Raw genomic sequence first — 20,055 nt, 5'->3', positions numbered from 1 at the left:
ACAAAGCTAGGGAAGGGGATGGAATTCCAGTGGAGCTATTTCAAATCCTGAAAGCTGATGCTGTGAAAGTGCTGCACTCAATATGCCAGCAAATTTGGAAAACTTAGCAGTGGCCACAGGACTGGAAAAGTCAGTTTTCATTCCAATCCCAAAGAAAAATAATGTCAAAGAATGCTCAAACTACCGCACAATTGCACTCATCTCACACGCTAGTAAAGTAATGGCCAAAATTCTCCAAGCCAGGCTTCAGTAATACGTGAACCGTGAACTTCCTGATGTTCAAGCGGGTTTTAGAAAAGGCAGAGGAACCAGAGATCAAATTGCCAACATCCACCGGATCATGGAAAAAGCAAGAGAGTTCCAGAAAAACATCTATTTCTGCTTTATTGACTATGCCAAAGCCTTTGACTATGTGGATCACAATAAACTGTGGAAGATTCTGAAAGAGATGGGAATACCAGACCACCTAACCTGCCTGTTGAGAAACCTATATGCAGGTCAGGAAGCAACAGTTAGAACTGGACATGGAACAAAAGACTGGTTCCAAATAGGAAAAGGAGTACGTCAAGGCTGAATATTGTCACCCTGCTTATTTAACTTCTATGCAGAGTTCATCATGAGAAACGCTGGGCTGGAAGATGCAAAAGCTGGAATTAAGATTGCGGAGAGAAATATTAATAACCTCAGATATGCAGATGACACCACCCTTATGGCAGAAAGTGAAGAAGAACTTAAGAGCCTCTTGATGAAAGTGAAAGAAGAGAGTGAAAAGTTGGCTTAAAACTCAACATTCAAAAAACGAAGATCATGGCATCTGGTCCCATCACTTCATGGGAAATAGATGAGGAAACAGTGGAAACAGTGTCAGACTTTATTTTGGGGGCTCCAAAATCACTGTAGATGGTGATTGCAGCCATGAAATTAAAAGACGCTTACTCCTTGGAAGAAAAGTTATGACCAACCTAGACAGCATATTAAGAAGCAGAGACATTACTTTGCCAACAAAGCTCTGTCTAGTCAAGGCTATCGTGTTTCCAGTAGCCATGTATGGATGTGAGAGTGGGACTATAAAGAAAGCTGAACACAGAAGAAGTGATACTTTTAAACTGTGGTGTTGGAGAAGACTCTTGAGAGTCCCCTGGACTGTGAGGAGATCCAACCAGTCCATCCTAAAGGAGATCAGTCCTGGGTGTTCATTGGAGGCACTGATGTTGAAGCTGAAACTCCAATAGTTTGCCACCTGATGTGGAGAGTTGACTCATTTGAAAGGACCCTGATGCTGGGAAAGATTGAGGGCAGGAGAAGGGGATGACAGAGGATGAAATGGTTGGATGGCATTACCCACACAATGGATATGGGTTTGGGTGGACTCTGGAAGTTGGTGATGGACAGGGAGGCCTGGCATACTGCGTTTCATGGGGTCAGAAAGAGTTGGACACGACTGAGCAACTGAACTGAACTGAACAAAGTAACCAACCATACTAGCTTGCGCAGAACTTCCCCCTTTTAAGCACTGGAAGTCCTACATCCCAGGAATCCCCTCAGTCCCAGGTAAACTGGGACAGCTGCTTGGTTACCATATGAGACTCCATGCCTGTCATCCTGACAGTCAGCCTTTGCAGGTGTAATTCATTCTGCCAGCAATCTTCTTTTACTATTAACAGATTATCAGCCTACTGAGCTCCTCTCAATGAGTTGAGCCTGAGCTTAAATGCCCACTCCTAAGCCTCTTTGCCAGCAGTCCATCCCCCAATTGCTAGCAGGTGATACCCCTCCTCTAAGCCACACTGGCCTGTACATACTTCTGTGCATATCACTTGGCTATGGCAGCTAGACTTTCTGACCCTCTGACATACTGATCTCCAAGCGTGGAGGAGCTTTATTTTTTCCCCTCACTGTTATCACCACACCAAGCCCCTGTTTGTCTGTTTCTTGAGTAAGTGAATCTGTGGATGATTAAATGGCTTAGCTATTTATTTATATTAATTAACTAATTATTTAATTAAATTATTATAAGTAATAATAATATTTATCATTGAGTTCCTAAATATCAACAAATTGTATAACACATAATTATTGTTATAGATTGTGATTATTGTTGTTATCATCATTAATCAATTATTAATTAATGAATTAAACTGATCCCTGCAAAAAGGTCCAAAAGTTACAAACTGAGCCAAAGAGACAGTATAATGTGGAATTTGGGTGCCTTCCAAGAAGCATACTCATTAATCCATCTCAATCACCCAGATTATTGACCCACCTCAATCTGGGTGGTGTTGTCCTGCCCATCGTCCAAGATCAGGTCTGTGAAGCCTCTGGGCTCCGGGGAGTCTTGGCCCAGGCTGGCTCGGTTCGAATCTACGGCCTTGATAGAATCCAAGTTCCTTTTCCACCGGTGGCTGAATGCATGCGTGTCCACCTCCACCTCCTCTTCTGTCTGTGGGAAGGCTTGAGCAACCTGATACTGCCCATCTGTTTGAAAACATAAAATAAAATAATGAGTTACCACCTGTTAGGCATCGTTCGCATGCTTTCTCATAGAGAAGAAAAATATCCTGCCACTCATGAAAAGAGGAAACTAACTCAAAACAGTGAAACCCATTTAACTGTAATATTTTGAGTTTGGTATGAACAACTGAGTAGAAGGCAATTTCAGGACATGCTATAAGTCGTGACAATGTTTAATGTGCAGATCCAACAGGGTCCCTAAAACAGATGTGCTGCCCGAAAGCAATGCATTTTTATTCCCTTCCTTCCCCGCCCTCCACGCACACACTTCATAAACATTCTCTAGTTGTTCTGAGAAAACAAGCTGCAATCCAAACAAAGGAATGAAACCAAGTGACTCCCTGCACATTTGAAAATACAAATCCGACATCAACTTGCAAGTTTATATTGTTTCACATAAATTATGCTGGGCAGCAGAGAGATAACAGAGCATTTGAACGGATTAAAAAATATATGGAATGATCTTCACGTCAATGTGATAACCTGCCTTGTAGCTCACAAGTCAGACTTGGTTCACTGCCGAATTCATTTAATAAGCACCGTCCCTGGGAGGCATCACAAATGCATTGTTCATTTGGGCTGTTCTCACCTTGGAATCTTGTCAGAGTGGTTAAGGATGACAGTGATAGGCACTTAGAGAAACGCAAGGAGATCAAATCACAGAGGTATTTTAAAGCCATCTGCAGGGACTAGCTTTGCTGACCCAGCTCATGCCGCTTCTATGGGGGGAAAATTAGATTTCATCATTACCCCTAGTCTTTCACTTCAGTGGGTCAGCAGGGGAAGGTGTTCCACAAGTGTGGGAAATTCAGCGCCTGACCAAGAACAGTTCTCCTCTAGGCAACAATTACCAAAAGATATGAATTGACAGCCTTTATAACTAGCAGGACATGGGTTCAAAAGGGCTAAGAGAAGGGTGATTTAATTACAGCTGTGATGTTGCTATCAATACAAGAAGATTCCAAGAAACCAAACTATATTTACTGAAACTTATACTTTGGCCACCTGATGCAAAGAGCTGACTCATTGCAAAAGACCCTGATACTGGGAAAGATTGAAGGCGAGAGGAGAAGGGGACGACAGAAGATGAAATGGTTAGATAGCATCATGGACTCAAAGGACATTAATCTAAGCAAATTCTGGGAGATAGTGAAGAACAAGAGAGCCTGGTGTGCTGCAGTCCATGGGGTTGCAAAGAGTCGGACATGACTTAGCAACTGAGCAAAAATAACAACAAATAATACCATTAAATCCATTACTTTGAACTCTAATAACTACCACTACTAGTCACATGCAAAGGTCTAAAACATCTCCTTTTGAAGTCATGAAGGTGCTAATCATTTCTTCTTGAGGGGATGTCCTTTGATTTCACGGTGAATTTAAAAGATCTGCCATTGTTTAATGCCTTAGTAGAACCTGGTGGACTGCCGTCTATGGGGTTGCACAGAGTTGGACATGACTGAAGCGACTTAGCAGCAGCAGAGACAACCTAGAGTGAAACACTACCATAGTGCAGGCCATCTAGACCTTTCCATGGGCTTGGAGAATATTAGCGTGTAAAAGAATCATGGAAATGGAAACGACCAAACATTCCATAGAGAGGTAACTGAGAGCCAGACAACGCAGCACTGTGCTCAATTTACAGAACTGTTATAAGGCTAAAGAAAAAACTCAGGTACACGGAGGGTTGATCGCAGTGCCTCCCACCTGCCACGCAGTAAGTTTCAGCAAATATGTCTAAAGAGGATTTTACAGAAAATGTTTCTTTTTAAAGGTGTTACACCCACTGGCCACTGAATAGTGCTCAATAAATGTTTGTTGACTGAATGAATGAATAATAAATAAATTGTAGACAAAGATGATGAGAGCAGGCAGAATTAGGTAAGGGAAGAAAGGCAAGGATTCCAGAGAACTGGGGTGGAATTCTCTCTGTTAGGTTTGCTGAATAGGGGATGTTGCATAATTTACAAAACTCTCTGTGCTTTTGTTACCCTTTACTGCAAATGGGAATGAAAATATCTCACCTGCAAAAGCAGACTGCTTTTCTTGAGTAGATGTCAGGCTCTAAGACTTATGATTCTAGGTAAAGCTACATAAAGCAATTTTATTTGCTTTATTTAGATGTCCTGCCTCATTACTAAAAATATACGATGTAGCTTACAACAAAAGTACACAATAAAGTTTTATAACAACCAGGTAAGGCCTCATAGCACAACACTTAGACTAAACTTTAGAGCTATGCATTCACTTTGCCCTAGGGGTGGTGGCGATCTGAATACAATTATGTAAGAACAACTGAAAACCTATAGTATCCTTATTATAACATCAGTCTAGATAAGAAAGATAGCAAGTATAATGCAGTCAGTGGGTCAAACAGTCCTAGATATAAGTGTTTTTGTTTTTGTTTTTTAACATCACAGAAAGGGAAAGGCTCCAGCCAGAGGTTTGTCAGTTCTTTATAATGTAAATCAGAAAAATATACCTAAATCTTCAAAGTAGTAGTCTTCATTAAACTCTTCAAACCAGAAATTCAATCCCACTGTTGGTTTCTTTAAAATAGATGTTATCATTGGATATCCACTGCCCAACTACTTTAACTTCACCATTATCCTTTTAGATTTTTATAACACAGGACAAAATACAGTGCTTTGCATGAAACTGTTAGGCAAGAAACCTCACGCTAGCCCCTGTGGTCCTGGCACAAGGCATGTAGTAGATGAAATAACAAACAATGAAGGAGCTGTCTGCATAGGAAGTCCCCTTTCTCCTTTTCTCCCTTTCTGCCTTCTTACCCTAGAGAACAAATAAAAAGAGCTTCAAAACATAGGGAGGATAAAGTCCATGTTCCCCACTATTAAATTAATTAAACAAGGAGGCCATCAGATTGAGGAGTCTTTGATGGTTTTAGCAGCCTATGTAAGCAAAGCTAAACCCGAGCCTGTAGGTGCAAGTCTGAGAAATCAAAACCTAAGGACAACAGTCACAAACTCCCTACTAGACTTTTCTGAATCAGGCAAACACTTAAGCTACAGCCAATGAAATAATTTCCCTGTTTTCTTCTGCCTTTTCTCCATAAAATCTCTCCCCTAGTTGGGGTCCTTGGAGTCTTCCTAACCACTTCTGGTATGCCGCTGCCCTATTGAAACTGATTTTTGTTCAGGTAGACTCTTAAAATGTTTAGTATGCCTCAGTTTATCTTTTAACACCACTTAAGCTGAAATTTCAGAGAAGGCAATGGCACCCCACTCCAGTACTCTTGCCGGGAAAATCCCATGGACAGAGGAGCCTGGTGGGCTGCAGTCCATGGGGTCGCAAAGAGTCGGACATGACTGAGAGACTTCCCTTTCACTTTTCACTTTTATGCACTGGAGAAGGAAATGGCAACCCACTCCAGTGTTCTTGCCTGGAGAATCCCAGGGATGGCGGAGCCTGGTGGGCTGCCATCTGTGGGGTCGCACAGAGTCAGACACGACTGAAGCTACTTAGCAGCAGTAGCAGTAGCAAGCTGAAATTTGGAATGTGTTAAACTCTTGTTTCTGTGATGAACATTCTACTTCATCCTTTAGCTAGATTACTGGGGAAGGTGAATTTAACAGATAGGCCTTCCACATAAAACAGGCATAAATGCTTCCTCTGGAATTTATTGGGTTGGCCAAAAAAGTTCATTAGAGTTTTCCTGTACCATCTTATGAAAAACCTACCCAAACTTTTTGGCCAATCCCATATAAGGTTAAGTCCCCAGACCAATATAAGGTGTTTGTTTTTTACTTTTTAGTGGTGTTACATGCTTTTTTTGTTTGTTTGTTTGTTTTCTTTACTGTTGTATTAACACCTATTAGAGCTGTTGATTAGTTTGCTTCCAAGATGGACATGCTTGCTCCTCCTAGAATTTACCACCTTGAACTCTGTAAACCAATCGCTCAATCACTTGCTGGCTCAGACTGTGAAGAGTAAACAAAGGCTAAGGAAGGACCTACGGGGCTTCCCTGGTGGCTTAGCTGGTAAAGAATCCACCTGCAATAAGGAAGACCTGGGTTCAGTCCCTGGGCTAGGAATATCCCCTGGAGAAGGGAACAACTGCCCACTCTAGTACTCTTACCTGGAGCATTCCATGGACAGAGGAGCCTGGTGGGTCCATGGGGTCACAAAGAGTCAGACATGACTGAGTGACTTTCACTTTCTCTTTCAAGAAAGGACTTAAGGGTTTTCCAATGACAAAATTTGTGAGCATTAGAGCCTAGCCTCTGAATTTTCCTTAGGGTTGTTGCTTTACATGTAAGTCTTCTCTGCTTAGGTAATGGATAAGCAAAACTACACAATCATGCATAGAGGAAACATTCCCTATATGCTCATGACTCAGTAGTACATGGTTCATCAAGACGAAAGTTTGACATTGGCTTCGATTTTGACCCCTTTTCAGAATGATTTTTAGAGGAGATAAAACAAGTCAAAAATGGATGTTTTCCAGAAATAAAGATGGAGGAAAACTGGCAAAGCCACAGTCTAGTTATCTACATTGTAAATTATTCCTATTCACTTCATGGGCTTTCCAACTCATAAAAATATTTCAAATAATTCTTTAAATCACCACCAAAACAGATCATTCTGAAGCAAGAGGAAAGGATATATGTAAAATAATCTTTCCCTTCCCACCTGTAGTGAAAACGAAAGCAACAGGAGGGATCATTCAATAGCCTGGTTGAACAGATTGTTTGCTTTCTGTCTGCTGTATGTTAATTAAACCACTGATGGAAAACCTTCCAAGATAATTTCCACGAACACACTTTGCTATAGTTGTTAATCACATAGTTCATGGAAACATTAAATATATCTAAGGACTCCCATTTGGATATAAGGAGAGAAAGCTAAAAGTCACATTTTTGTACATTTAATACATAAATTGACTTTAACACATTCTTGAGATATTTTATTTGATAAAAATTGCAGATAAAGTATTATTGAAAAAAGTTCTTCACTACCTTTCAAATAGATCATCATTATGAAACCCAATAATGTCTAGTTAATCTGAGAGCAAAATAAGAAACTCATGTACCTGTTCATATAATTCTCTGCAAAACGTGCAAGTTTCTTTTATGTTACCATCTACTATAAAATAAATTCATTTAAAATAAAAACAAAAGGGAAGAAAACTGTTCTGGGTTAGCTATGTTTATATTTGCATCTCATCCTAATGATTTTATTTAAATACCTTATACTCAGTTAATAGTTGAATGCATCTTTAACTGCATTTCTATTTTTTTAATTATAACTCCAGCATTTTTTTTCTTCTATTGTTTATTTACTTACTTTTAATTGGAGTATAATTGCTTTACAATGTTATGTTAGTTCTAGCTGTACTGTATTTCTTGAGTCTTACATACAATCATATACGCAATATATGTGAAATAAGCAAGGAGTAACCACATAAATTGACATGTATTTTATATAGTGAGGACCCATCATGACTGTACCTTTCGGACACACTTTGGTTTGCACTTCACAAGTGAACGAAATCACCCTTGTGGATCCTGTGCAAAGCTACAATTTTTCACTACAAATGGATTTACTGGCCTGATTCATCCGAGAACAGGCAAATTATTTAGCTAAGATAGACCGCAATATGGTTTCACACACCTCAATTTATGGAACTGAAGGGGAAAGTCCATACAAATGGTTATATTACTGGTTCTGTCCAATGATGAGCTAGTTATGTAGTGGACTTGGAGGTTTTGACTGATAGCATTACAGAGAAGATAGCTACAGAAGAGAAAGCATACAGAATGTTTTGTTGAGAGGCAGTAGAGGGTTTGAGTGGGACCTGGACATCATTTTCTTGTTAAGCGTCACACATGCTTCTTCATGTCTCCCAGCTGAGGATCATGCTCCATGCCATCCTCTCACCACAGGTGCCTAAAGTCACGTCTTCATCATCTCTTGCCTCCTGCCTGGTCTTACTTTCTTCAAACTCTTCCTTCTCCAATCTTTTTCTCCATCTGCTGTCAGAGATAGCTTTCAAATTTATTCACTTCTCCCTTTTTATTAAAACCTCCAAGGCTCCTTACCCCCCAACAAAATGATAAAGCACTTCCTGCTCTTGCTCTAAGCACTCTTCCCTGACTCTGCCTCTTTCATCAGCTCTACGCTCCCACCACACAGAATCTCTCAATAACCTCTTTACCTGCAACCAATACCTTTGCATGGGGGGAAAGTCCTTCCTCACTCCAGGCTTTAGGAAATCTCACAGCTCCTTCAAGATCTAGTTCAAATATTGTCTTGGTAAATGGAGCATCCCTGGATTCCTTCAAGCAGAGCTGATTAAGTCTTCTTCTGCAGTCCAATGCCTCGTCTCATCTGATTCTTTAATCATTCTTCCACCTATCCCCACTTCACTGTGAGACTGTGCAGAAAAGAGTTGAGACAGCAGGTCTGAGACTGCTATCCTTTGCAAATCTTGTTTGTAAGGTTGGCCCTTGGCTGGCACCTGGGAACTGAGATTTGCAGGTGGTGGTGGGAGGGTCCTCACCTTTCCCTAACAGATAAGAGGGGCTTACTGTGGCTAAACTGCCTGGGCAAACAATATTGTTTATGCTGACCACCTGTCTTCCTTCCAGGAGTGTGGAATTTAGGTACATGGCAGACAGAAAGTGGTTATGTGAACGGTTCCCAGTACAAATCCTTGGGCACTGAGTTTCTTGTGAACTTCCCTGGCTGACCATATTTCACACAGTTGTTATCACAACTGGTTGCTGGAGGAAGTAAATGCTTCCACTGCGCTCCCACTGGAGAGGCTCTTGGAAACCTGCCCTGCTTTTTCCAGACATCACCCCGAGTGCCTTTTCCCGCTGTGGATTTTGCTCTGTAGCCTTTTGCTGAGAGTCTTGTGAGTCCTCCTATCACATCACCAAACTTGACAGTGGCCTTGAAGTCTCCCGACACAGATGTTTCAGAACAGGACTTCGATCTTATTTATACTTTTTGTCCCATCAGCACAAACATGGACGTTGACATATGATAAATACCCAGAGTTTTTTCTTTTTGAAAAGCAAATGAATGAATGAGTAAGCGAATGGTTGGCCACGCTGCTGCTCATCTGAGACAGTGTCTTAAAGGATCACGTATGTGATCTGTTGTCCAACTTCTTAAGACTTTAATTATGACTGTTGCTCATTCAGATAAAAGGGCGGAAGGAGAAAACTATGGGAAAACAAATCTATAGCAGCTTCTCCTTATCGGATATGAGTTTGATTCAACAAAAGCTCGCTGGCCAGTTGGGTGATGTTCAGCAACCCTCGTGGTTGCAGTTCTTTTTCGGCTCATGAACTCAGTAAGAAATAGAACACAAGTGTTTGAAGAATGTGGGCATGGCCCAGTGAGGTTAAAGAAGGATGAAGTACTTGAAACAAGGACATTGTGGAAAATAAATGGAGACTACTCTACAAGTCTGAAGCATGAGTCCAGTCTCTGAGGCACAGAGTAGAAGAACCCCAAAGGCCTAAGACAAGAGTAAGTGTCCAGCATACCGTGACTCTCCACTCTTCCCTTTCTCTGACTTCTGAGTCATCACAGGGTTCTTGGTTGCTCTGCAGTATTTTTCCAGAGAAGAACATTAGGTGGTTCAAGAAAAAACACACAGGAAATGAAAGAGAATGGGAAAATAGAACCAAATAGTCCAAAGTATGTACAGAAAAAACTTACACATTAAAAATTTAATAGTTTTCTAACCTTACTTTAAAAAGCAGACATCTTAATCTTATATATAAAATGGTTAATTATCCTATGGAAAACACGATTAGCTTTATGAGTCAAGGTTAATAATATTTAAGACGATGTTAAGGTATTGGTCCATATTTACTAAAATCTTAAAAATAAAGAGAAAATAAAACTGTGTTAACAGTTATACATAGAGGTGATCTATATACTGTTTCTAATAATGGGTTAATAATAATAATATTAGTAATAATAACTGATCTTTGTTTAGGATTGGCTGAATGTAACACACTGTTCTAAACATTTGCATATGTTAATGTATTTGGCATGTACTATTTGGCATTTCCTGTTTTACATATGAGGCAACATGTATATGACAGGGTGAGTGATACACTAGGAAAATAACCAGAGCTGGACCCATAGGCTTGGTATTAACTGTTATCTAATCTACTTCAGATGAATCTTCTGGGGTAGAATTAGACATCTGTCAGAAAGCCTGATGATATGACACAAAGAAAGCGCTCTGATGCTGGGAAAGATTGAAGGTAAAAGGAGAAAAGGGTGGCAGAGGATGAGATGCTTGGATAGCATCTCCAACTCAATGAACATGAACTTGGCAAACTCTGGAAGACAGTGAGGTGCAGGGAGACCAGGCATGCTGCAGTCCATAGGGGCACAGACAGTCAGAATGACTTAGTGACTGGACAACGACAATACGGCACAAAGAATCTAAAAGAAAAAATGAATCAGACAAAATGCACTATTTGAAATGGCAAAAATATGTAAACAATCCAGCAGTGAAAGCAAATAAAGAATATAATATTTCATCAAGTTGACTCTGCCAATGGGAAGAAATGAAACAATGTTGATATAAAAACAGCAGAAAATAAGAGCACTTTAATACCGATTATAGTTTTTAATGTCTTGAAAAGTTTGGAAGTACTTTAAAACAGATAATTAATCTTGTTAACTGAGTATTTTCTATTAAAACTCCCTAGTAGGAATTTAAAAGAAGAACTGAATTCCTTCAAGTAGACTTCAGCACTTGTTTTACCATGATGATAGCCTCCTATTTTATTATAACAAAGATGACTGTCAGAGAACTCAGGCTATCCACTGATTTTTTTTCAATAAATCTGTCAGGTTTGGAGAATAAACTCATTTCCACATTAGCCATAGCCTACAAATAACCTACGGATAGTGAAAACAGCATGTAATTAAATCTAAGGGTCTATCTTTTAATCAGGTTTTAGGCTTTTCTGCAGAAAACACAGCATCATAAAGCCAGAAAGCGCATGGAATTTTTAGGTTACATGACCCTCAGTTCAGTTCAGTTCAGTCGCTCAGTCATGTCCGACTCTTTGCGACCCTAGCCGTGTGTAAAATAAGGGGCAAATTTACTTTTACAGCTTCTCCTAGCTTATAAAGTTCTATCATCTACTCACTTTGGCCACCTGATGCGACGAGTTGACACACTGGAAAAGACTCTGATGCTGAGAGGGATTGGGGGCAGGAGGAGAAGGGGATGACAGAGGATGAGATGGCTGGATGCCATCACCGACTCGATGGACATGAGTTTGAGCGAACTCTGGGAGTTGGTGATGGACAGGGGGGCCTGGCGTACTGCAATTCATGGGGTCGCAAAGAGTCGGACATGACTGAGCGACTGAACTGAGCTGAACTTGCTAGCTAAATATCTCATTAACATACTTGAGGCTATTTGGAATCATGTATTTAATATTCTATACATTTGTTTTCAGGTTTACTATTTGTGAGAATCCATGTATTATAAAACTTTTGAGTCTCCACAGCACAGTAAAAAAGTAAAGCTATTTGATGAAATACCTCAATATTTCTCTTTATTATGGGCCATCCACAACTACTCTTATTTCTTGTATTCAGAATGGCTGATTTAAAAACAAAAGGTAGATCCAATGTATGAAAAGTGTGACTTTGCCAGCCAATGGAGATGGAAATTTCTGTAAACAAGGACCAGTCGTGGCCAATAGACTCTAAGGAAAGTTTAGTCTCCTGAGCCAAAATAGGGCAGATAGAATCAATTGTTATAATGGTGCCCCATGTCAAAGATGATACCCAGATGCCTATGACCCAAATCACTAAGGGCCTTCTATTAGGTTATGGCTGCCAGATGTCTGATAGACTCAGTTTCACAGCATGTTGTCATCAGCCCATATTCAGTTTGTGAGGTCAGATCCATAAAGGAGGTGGTGACTAATGGTAAAGCACCACTACCAGGTGGCACTAGTGGTAAAGAAGCCACCTGCCAATGCAGGAGATGTAAGAGACATGGGTTCGATCCCTGAGACAGGAAAACCCCTGGTGGAGGGCATGGCAATGCACTCCACTATTCTTGCCTGGAGAACTCCGTGGAAGAGGGGCCTGGCAGGCTCTATAGGGTCACAAAGAATCAGTCGGATACAACTGATGTGACTTAGCACATCTGTGTCCCTAAAGGAGCCCAGACTGACTTAGCCAATGACCACAGATGACAGACAATTCATGTATTAAATGTATTAATATTTCTATCAGATTATGTTTTTGTAACTTTGATTTGAAAGTGAAGTCGCTCAATTGTGTTCAACTCTTTGTGACCCCATGGACTGGAGCCTACCAGGCTCCTCCACCCATGGGATTTTCCAGGCAAGAGTACTGAAGTGGGTTGCCATTTCCTTCTCTAGGGAATCTTCCTGACTCAGGGATCGAACCTGGGTCTCCCACATTGCAGGCAGATGCTTTACTGTCTGAGCCACCAGGGAAGTCCAATATAAATCATACTATAAATCATACTTATCAAAATATCCCCATATTTCTACAAATTAACATATTAACTCTACTTACCCCTAAAATAATAAGCAATGCCTTTCACATAATCCAACAACTAAGGAATTAAAGACCTGGTTTGGCAAGGTCAGGGCTCAGCCCTATAGCCTGCTCTGTTCCCATTATTACTAAACAGATAATACTAGTTGTTAGTGTTGAATATCATTCTTGGATAAAGATGAAAAGCATAATCACAAAGTCTGGAATTTTTGACTTTCTACTATTGCCAGAGTTGATAATATAGGCTTACAAAATATGCTTAAGATGCTCAAATTTGAGCATCAAACACACACACAAAGACATTAAAAAACATTAAGTAGAAAATTTTAAAAATCCCATTTCAGTTTTATATAAACTTAAAAGACCAGCAGGAAAAACATCAATAGCACAGATTAAGATTAATACTATGTATATCTATTCAATTTTTTGATCTATAAAAGTGCAATCATGTATATTTTCCTTAATCTACACAAGTATATCCTATCTAATAAATTTTTTTGAAAGACTGCTGCTAAGTCACTTCAGTCGTGTCTGACTTTGTGTGACCCCAGAGACGACAGCCCACCAGGCTCCCCCGTCCCTGGGATTCTCCAGGCAAGAACACTGGAGTGGGCTGCCATTTCCTTCTCCTAGTCCTTAAATTTAAAAAATAGGCAAATTTCATAAATAGGTAATTCACAGCAAAGAAATATAAATACTAGCAAATATATTAGAATATTTAACATTTTAAGATGTCACAGAAATACAATATATTGTAATTTTTTATATGCCACACTCACAAAGATTTATTGTAAAATTGTACTTGTCAGTATGTGATAAGGTTATTTTATGAAAATAGTATTGTTCTCTCTAACATTGGTAGGCAGATTCCAATTTTAATCAAAATTTCATATGTGCACATTTTCCATCTGTAGTAAAAGTCGTCTAGGATTTGATGCTGCGGAAATCTTAGATGTGCAAAATGATTTATGAATAAGTATAAAAAACTGCAATAGTATTATTTGAATTGGTTAAAAGGAAAACCATACATATGCACACAAAATTAAAAACAGAAAGAAATACATTATAATACTACTAGTGATTTTTTTCCATGTTATGCAAGTTGGAAGCAGTCAATTTTATTTGTTTTGTTCTTCTGACATATCTTTATTTTGTACATTTTCTACAATGTGTTACTTCTATGGCAAGGGAAAAAAATCCCTACGTCTCTACCTTTTGAAAGTGAAGTGAAGTCGCTAAGTCATGCCCGACTCTTTGCAGCCCCATGGATAATAGCCTGCCCCAAGCTCCTCCATCCATGGGATTTTCAAGGCAAGAGTACTGGAGTGGGTTGGCATTTCCTTCTCCAGGGAATCTTCCCAACCCAGGGATCGAACCCAGGTCTCTCACACTGTAGACAGACGTTTTACCATCGGAGCCACCAGGGAAGTCCTACCTTTTGAAAGTCAAGTTCAAATATTCTGACTTGGTGAAGCCTTCCTTCATCACCAATAGAAGATTTTCCTAGGCAGAGTATTTTAATGTGATCTCATAGAACTTTAATCAAACCCATTTCTGTGTTCTTCTCATGAAAGTATAATTATTGATTAAATGCCATTCCTTCACAAACTACCATGAACTTATCCATGGGAGGTGTCATGCCTTTATTCATCTTTGTGCTCTTTTTTGTTATTATAATAGATGTTCACTAAAACTGCCCAGGCTATTTCCTTGAGCTATGTCCTGATATGCTTGGGGTGGTGACCTGGCATTTTCTATCATAGAACCTCTTGCTTAAGGCACTCTCATTTCTCTGCTTAAAATTCTTAGCCTTGTATACATATAATTTTTGGTGTTATTTCTTGAGAAAATTAGATGTAGCTCTATCAATTTCTGTGCAATTTCCTATATTTTATCATCTTTTTCTATATGTGTTTCATCAAGTAAAATATTAGTGTTACAACATTTTATCTGTAGCATCCTTTAAAATGTTCAGAGAGATTAATACAGCAAGATAAAGTGATTTTCCCCCGAGTTATTCTACTTCTCACATTTAATTCATATATTTAATGCAATATATTTTCACACGACCTGAGAACCACACAGCAATGGGCAAAATTATTCAGCTTTGATATCTCCAAATAACTCTACAAAAAGTTCCTTAAAAGAAATCACAGGAAAGATTTATGCTTCTGAATATCAAAGGCATTGTTAGGCAAGGATTCATAAATAATATATTAGTTACAGTAGGAAGCATATAATTCTTTAAACAAAACTGACACTTTGCTATCTATATTTAAATAAGAAATACTTTATATACAAAGATGTGTGCACTTCATTAGAACTTCTTGAGTATTTATTAGCTGAAAACTTCTATGATTCATCTCCTTGCCTAATTCCCCTTAAGACTAACTCAAGATAGTACTGGGGTGAAATATCTTGACACAGAAAAAAATATTTCTTTACGTAGACCTATGATTTTCAGTTTAAAAAAATCATGTTCCAAATAGCTTCTTTGATAAGGATTGAAATACTTCAAGTAAAAAACTGGGACAATAATGAGGGATAGAACTGGGAATAAGAGGAATAATGCAAATTTAGTCAAGAAATTTTGATGTTTTTACAAACTGTATCATAGTTATAATACTGTATTTTTACTCCATTGAATTCACTGTATTTTCCCTTTTTTTAAAAGAGAAATACTTAAATTTGAATATCAACTACCATTCAAATAGCAGTTTTAAAATAGAGTTCCAAGAATTTCTAAAATGGTATGAATATCTGAATTCTGTAGCTACTTTCTTAAATAACATTGCCTAATTAAACTGCTTGATTGCATACATTTATGCTGATTACACAACTTAACTCACATTGTAAATAAACCACAATCAACAAAATTACATTAAAAAAGAAATTAAAACAGTAAAACTGTACTAAAGTTAGATTTCAATTTCTCTGATATGTCCTGAAATAGTCAAACCACCAGGTAAGAATTAAGCCACCAAAGCGAGATAGAAATCCGAAGAAACATTTCAACCACGTATTTATCAGAATGCTGAAACTTTTAGAATCTCTTGCTTCATTCTTCCTTTATCCTTGAATTATTTTTTATAAACAGTTTTTGACTCATACAAATTCCAGATAAACTGGAGTAGTCTCCACTTTAAGTACTTATTAAAATACATCATAAAGTATCTAATTAGTCAGCAATTGTTGAATTTTTAAGTTGATTGTAGAGGTTAACTTTTGTAAGCAGCCTCAATTCTTTTTCAGGAACAATTTAAGAAAGAGGAATCTGTACTCTATTGTATTTAAACTCCATCAGTCTACAAAATAACCAGAAGGACATGAAGCCAGATATCCCATATTTTCATCAATCACTTTATGGTATCTTATAACATTTATTTTTGCCTATTTGTTCAATGAAATAACAGAATCTCACTAGTTTAATTAACAATTTTACAATTTAACTATTTAAAAAATCAACAATTTTTTATTGTTAGTGAGTCAAAATTTTTTAATGCTATTCCCTTGTTTCATTTTTTACTATTCTATTCAAGCCCTTTTGTGAGATAGGTAACTTACTTTTCAAATTTAAGGGATTGGTCAGCTTAGTAAAAACTCTATAAAATTTTTTCAGAAAGTCATTCACTATATAAATCTGCCTCAGACAAATTTATTGAAATCATGATATATTTTCCTAATATATGAGACTATTATGTTGTTTAGGTGCCTTTGCATGGTTATGACATAAAGGGAAGATACAGGGATATGTTTTCATATAAAGCTCAACAAACATGGTTTATATATTATGTATACATATATGTGTGTGTGTGTGTATATATATATAGAGAGAGATACATATTATTCAGCCATGAAAAGGAATAGAAATCTTATGTATAATACAACTTGGATAAACCTTGAAGAGTGCGCAAGCCGAAATAAACTAGACACAAAAGGACAAATATAATTCCATTTATCTGAATCACATACAGTAGTCAAAACATTAGAAACAGAAGGTAGAGTAGAGGTTACCAGACACATAAAAGGCAAAATAATGAGGAATTATTGCTTAATGAGTACAATCTGTGATGAAGAAAATGTTCTGGTGATTGAGAGTAGTGATGGCTGCAACACATGATGAGTGTAGTTAATACCACTGAATTGCATAATTAAAAATTATTAAAATGGTGAATTTTCTGCTATGTGTATTTACCACATAAAAAAAATGAACACCCACCAAAGAGCCCCATTAATTAGATTTGCTCCTTTTCTATAGTCTTATTATTTAAGCAATTATTTAATATTTGATGAACGAATGAATGAATAGAATTCATGAAAAATGGTACGAAATCATTGGTTATAATTCTGGGAGGGTCCAAACTCTTATAAAATATTGGAATGTCTTCCTCTTTTCTGAAAGCTATCCACCCATCAGGTATTTTCCAGTTTTGAGTTTCCCTAGATATCAGGTAGACTTCCAGAGACTTTCAGAAACACTGAATCTTCAAAGCCCCAACAAATGAAGTGCAGTCTGTACAACAAACAACCCCAAGAGCAGATATACAAATGGCAAATCTGGTTCCACATCAGGGACAGAAACACTAAACTCATTCATCATTTAACAAAGGCCACAGGAAAAAAAAGTGCAATTATTTTGGGGAAAGATTCCAAATTTTAAATAAGATAGAATAGGGGTAAAGTAATAGAATATAAATGAAAGTTATAATGCTGCACTCTTCCATTTTGTTAACAAAAATTTTAAAAAACAAACAACATAAAAAGCTAGGAAGTTAACCTAGGGTAAAGAAGGATGGCAGGTATACACTCATATTTAAATTTTAATCAATTTAAATCCAGATATCTATTCACAACACCCTGGACACCAAAAGGAAGAAATTAAGGTAGTAAGGGGTGTAAGCTAAAGTATTGAATGGGTATAAAAACAAGTCATGGGGGAGGTGGGATGCACATTACATCAAAGAGCCAGACAAGCCTTTTGATAATCTAGGAAAAAGGAAAAAGGAAAGACAAAGAAGTTTTAATTGAAGTATTTAGAAGAAAAATGACAAAATGACAAAAATTTATAAATTATTTAGGTAAAAATAATTTGGGGAGTTGATTAGAGAGAATTCTTTTGGAGTGAGCAGCTGGGCTGTCATACGGTTACTCTATGCAGGTGTGACCTGCTGTGGTTTGCTCTGTGTCTGGATCTGGGTCCATTTTTGTATGTTCTCCAGACAAAAGGAATGAACCTTGTTTGTCCTTTTACACCATATTGAAACCTGGGTAATGGTTGTACTCCATTTATAGCTTAATTAACTTAACTTAAGAATGGCCACGCTAAGTTGTTTCGGTCTTACCCAACTCTTTGCAACTCTATGGATTGCAACCCTCCAGGCTGCTCTGTCCATGGGATTCTCCAGGCAAGAACACTGGAGTGGATTGCCATTCCCTTCTCCAGGGGATCTTCCCAACCCAGGGTTCAAACCGGCATCTCTTACGTCTAACCTGCATTGGCAGACAGGTTCTTTACCACTTAGTGATACCTGGGAAGCCCTAAGAATGGCCATACTTGAAAAAAGAACATTGGGAAAGAGAGATATCAATAAATTAAACATGTATGTACATTTTCACCCCAAACCAGTTCACACTTCAAAAACTGGTGATAACTGGCCGTGAACATTTCCCGTGTTCATACACAGAAATCACAATTTGAATTGAGCTCCAGTCCTACCCTCGGAGAAGGCGATGGCACCCCACTCCAGTACTCTGGAAAACCCCATGGTCGGAGGAGCCTGGTGGGCTGCAGTCCGTGGGGTCATGAAGAGTTGGACACGACTGAGCATCTTCACTTTCACTTTTCACTTTCATGCATTGGAGAAGGAAATGGCAACCCACTCCAGTGTTCTTGCCTGGAGAATCCCAGGGATGGCGGAGCCTGGTGGGCTGCCGTCTATGGGGTAGCACAGTCGGACACAACTGAAGCGACTTAGCAGTAGCAGCCCATCCTACTCCAACATAACCCTCTTCATCTCTTGTAGAATAAATTAACACACAGTAATATGTTTTTATTTCTACACGGATAATTTTCTTTCACATTTCCCCAGAGGAAAACGCAAAATGCTCTGAGGCAAATTTTCAAATGTATTGCTTATAAAGAATGGCATGTGAATAAAGAGAAGAAAACACATCAGCTTGTTCTTGCTTTAACTTTATGTAATGTCTCACATCTCACAACACACTGCTCTAGAGTGAAGTGTTTTAACCTGCCTTTTGTTATGAATTACTTGGCTGGGTAACAGACAGGCAGTCTGGGATCATTTTTGTAAAGCCATCAATATCCTTCAGAGCTATTCAGAATGCCAAGAGAATGCTTTCTTCCTCTTTTTACTTATCCATCAAATACTTCATGAAGTTTAATTAAAATTAAGTCAAAAATATTCTGTGTGCTTGTATAAACCTTAAATTTGTTAACCTATTATTGGATTTTCAAAAATACCTGGTTAGAAAACTGATTTAATTTTCTATTTATATGTAAATTTGTTTCTAAGCTTAGATGCAGGTCTGCTCTGAGAATGCTAATCCTAACTTTACCATATTTAAACTCATTCTGGGGCCAATTAGAAAGGCCTCATGCCAATCCATAATACATTTACCAATATCAGACATTTCAAAGCACTCCCCCAAAAATGCCTATGTCACTTCCTGCTTAAGAAAAGAAATGCATCCTTCTCAAATTCCTGTTCATTCATTCATTCATTCATTCATCCGCATGAGTCACATCTTGTTCCAGACCATCTTCAAACTTTCCAAAGGTTCCCAGCGGTATGTAGAAGAAGCAACCAGAAGGGACATTCTACTGGAGAATCTGAAGGAGGAATAGTGTGTTTGGAAGAGAAGGAGCCTGGGCAGAGGGCATAAGAGTCATCTAGGGAAGTGAGGAAGAACCAGATTACACAGGGCACTAGCAGTGTGTAAGGAAGTAGGGTTTTACTCTGAGACAGGTGGAAAGTC

General features: G+C 38.4%; 1 protein-coding gene across 2 annotated transcripts in view; it reads right to left on the bottom strand.

Moving 5' to 3' along the window:
* PLXDC2 (plexin domain containing 2) overlaps positions 1 to 20,055 on the bottom strand; it is a 435,854-nt gene that overhangs the window by 254,527 nt on the left and 161,272 nt on the right. For both annotated transcript variants that reach the window (XM_005687914.3, XM_005687913.3), the window contains exon 2: positions 2,264 to 2,475. In XM_005687914.3, the coding sequence (XP_005687971.1) occupies positions 2,264 to 2,475 (212 nt within the window). The remainder of the gene's footprint in view (positions 1 to 2,263; positions 2,476 to 20,055) is intronic.

Source organism: Capra hircus, chromosome 13, assembly GCF_001704415.2.
Source record: "Capra hircus breed San Clemente chromosome 13, ASM170441v1, whole genome shotgun sequence".
NCBI lineage: Eukaryota > Metazoa > Chordata > Mammalia > Artiodactyla > Bovidae > Capra > Capra hircus.
Note: the sequence above shows the minus strand (reverse complement) of the source record. Positions and strands in the feature narration are given on the sequence as shown.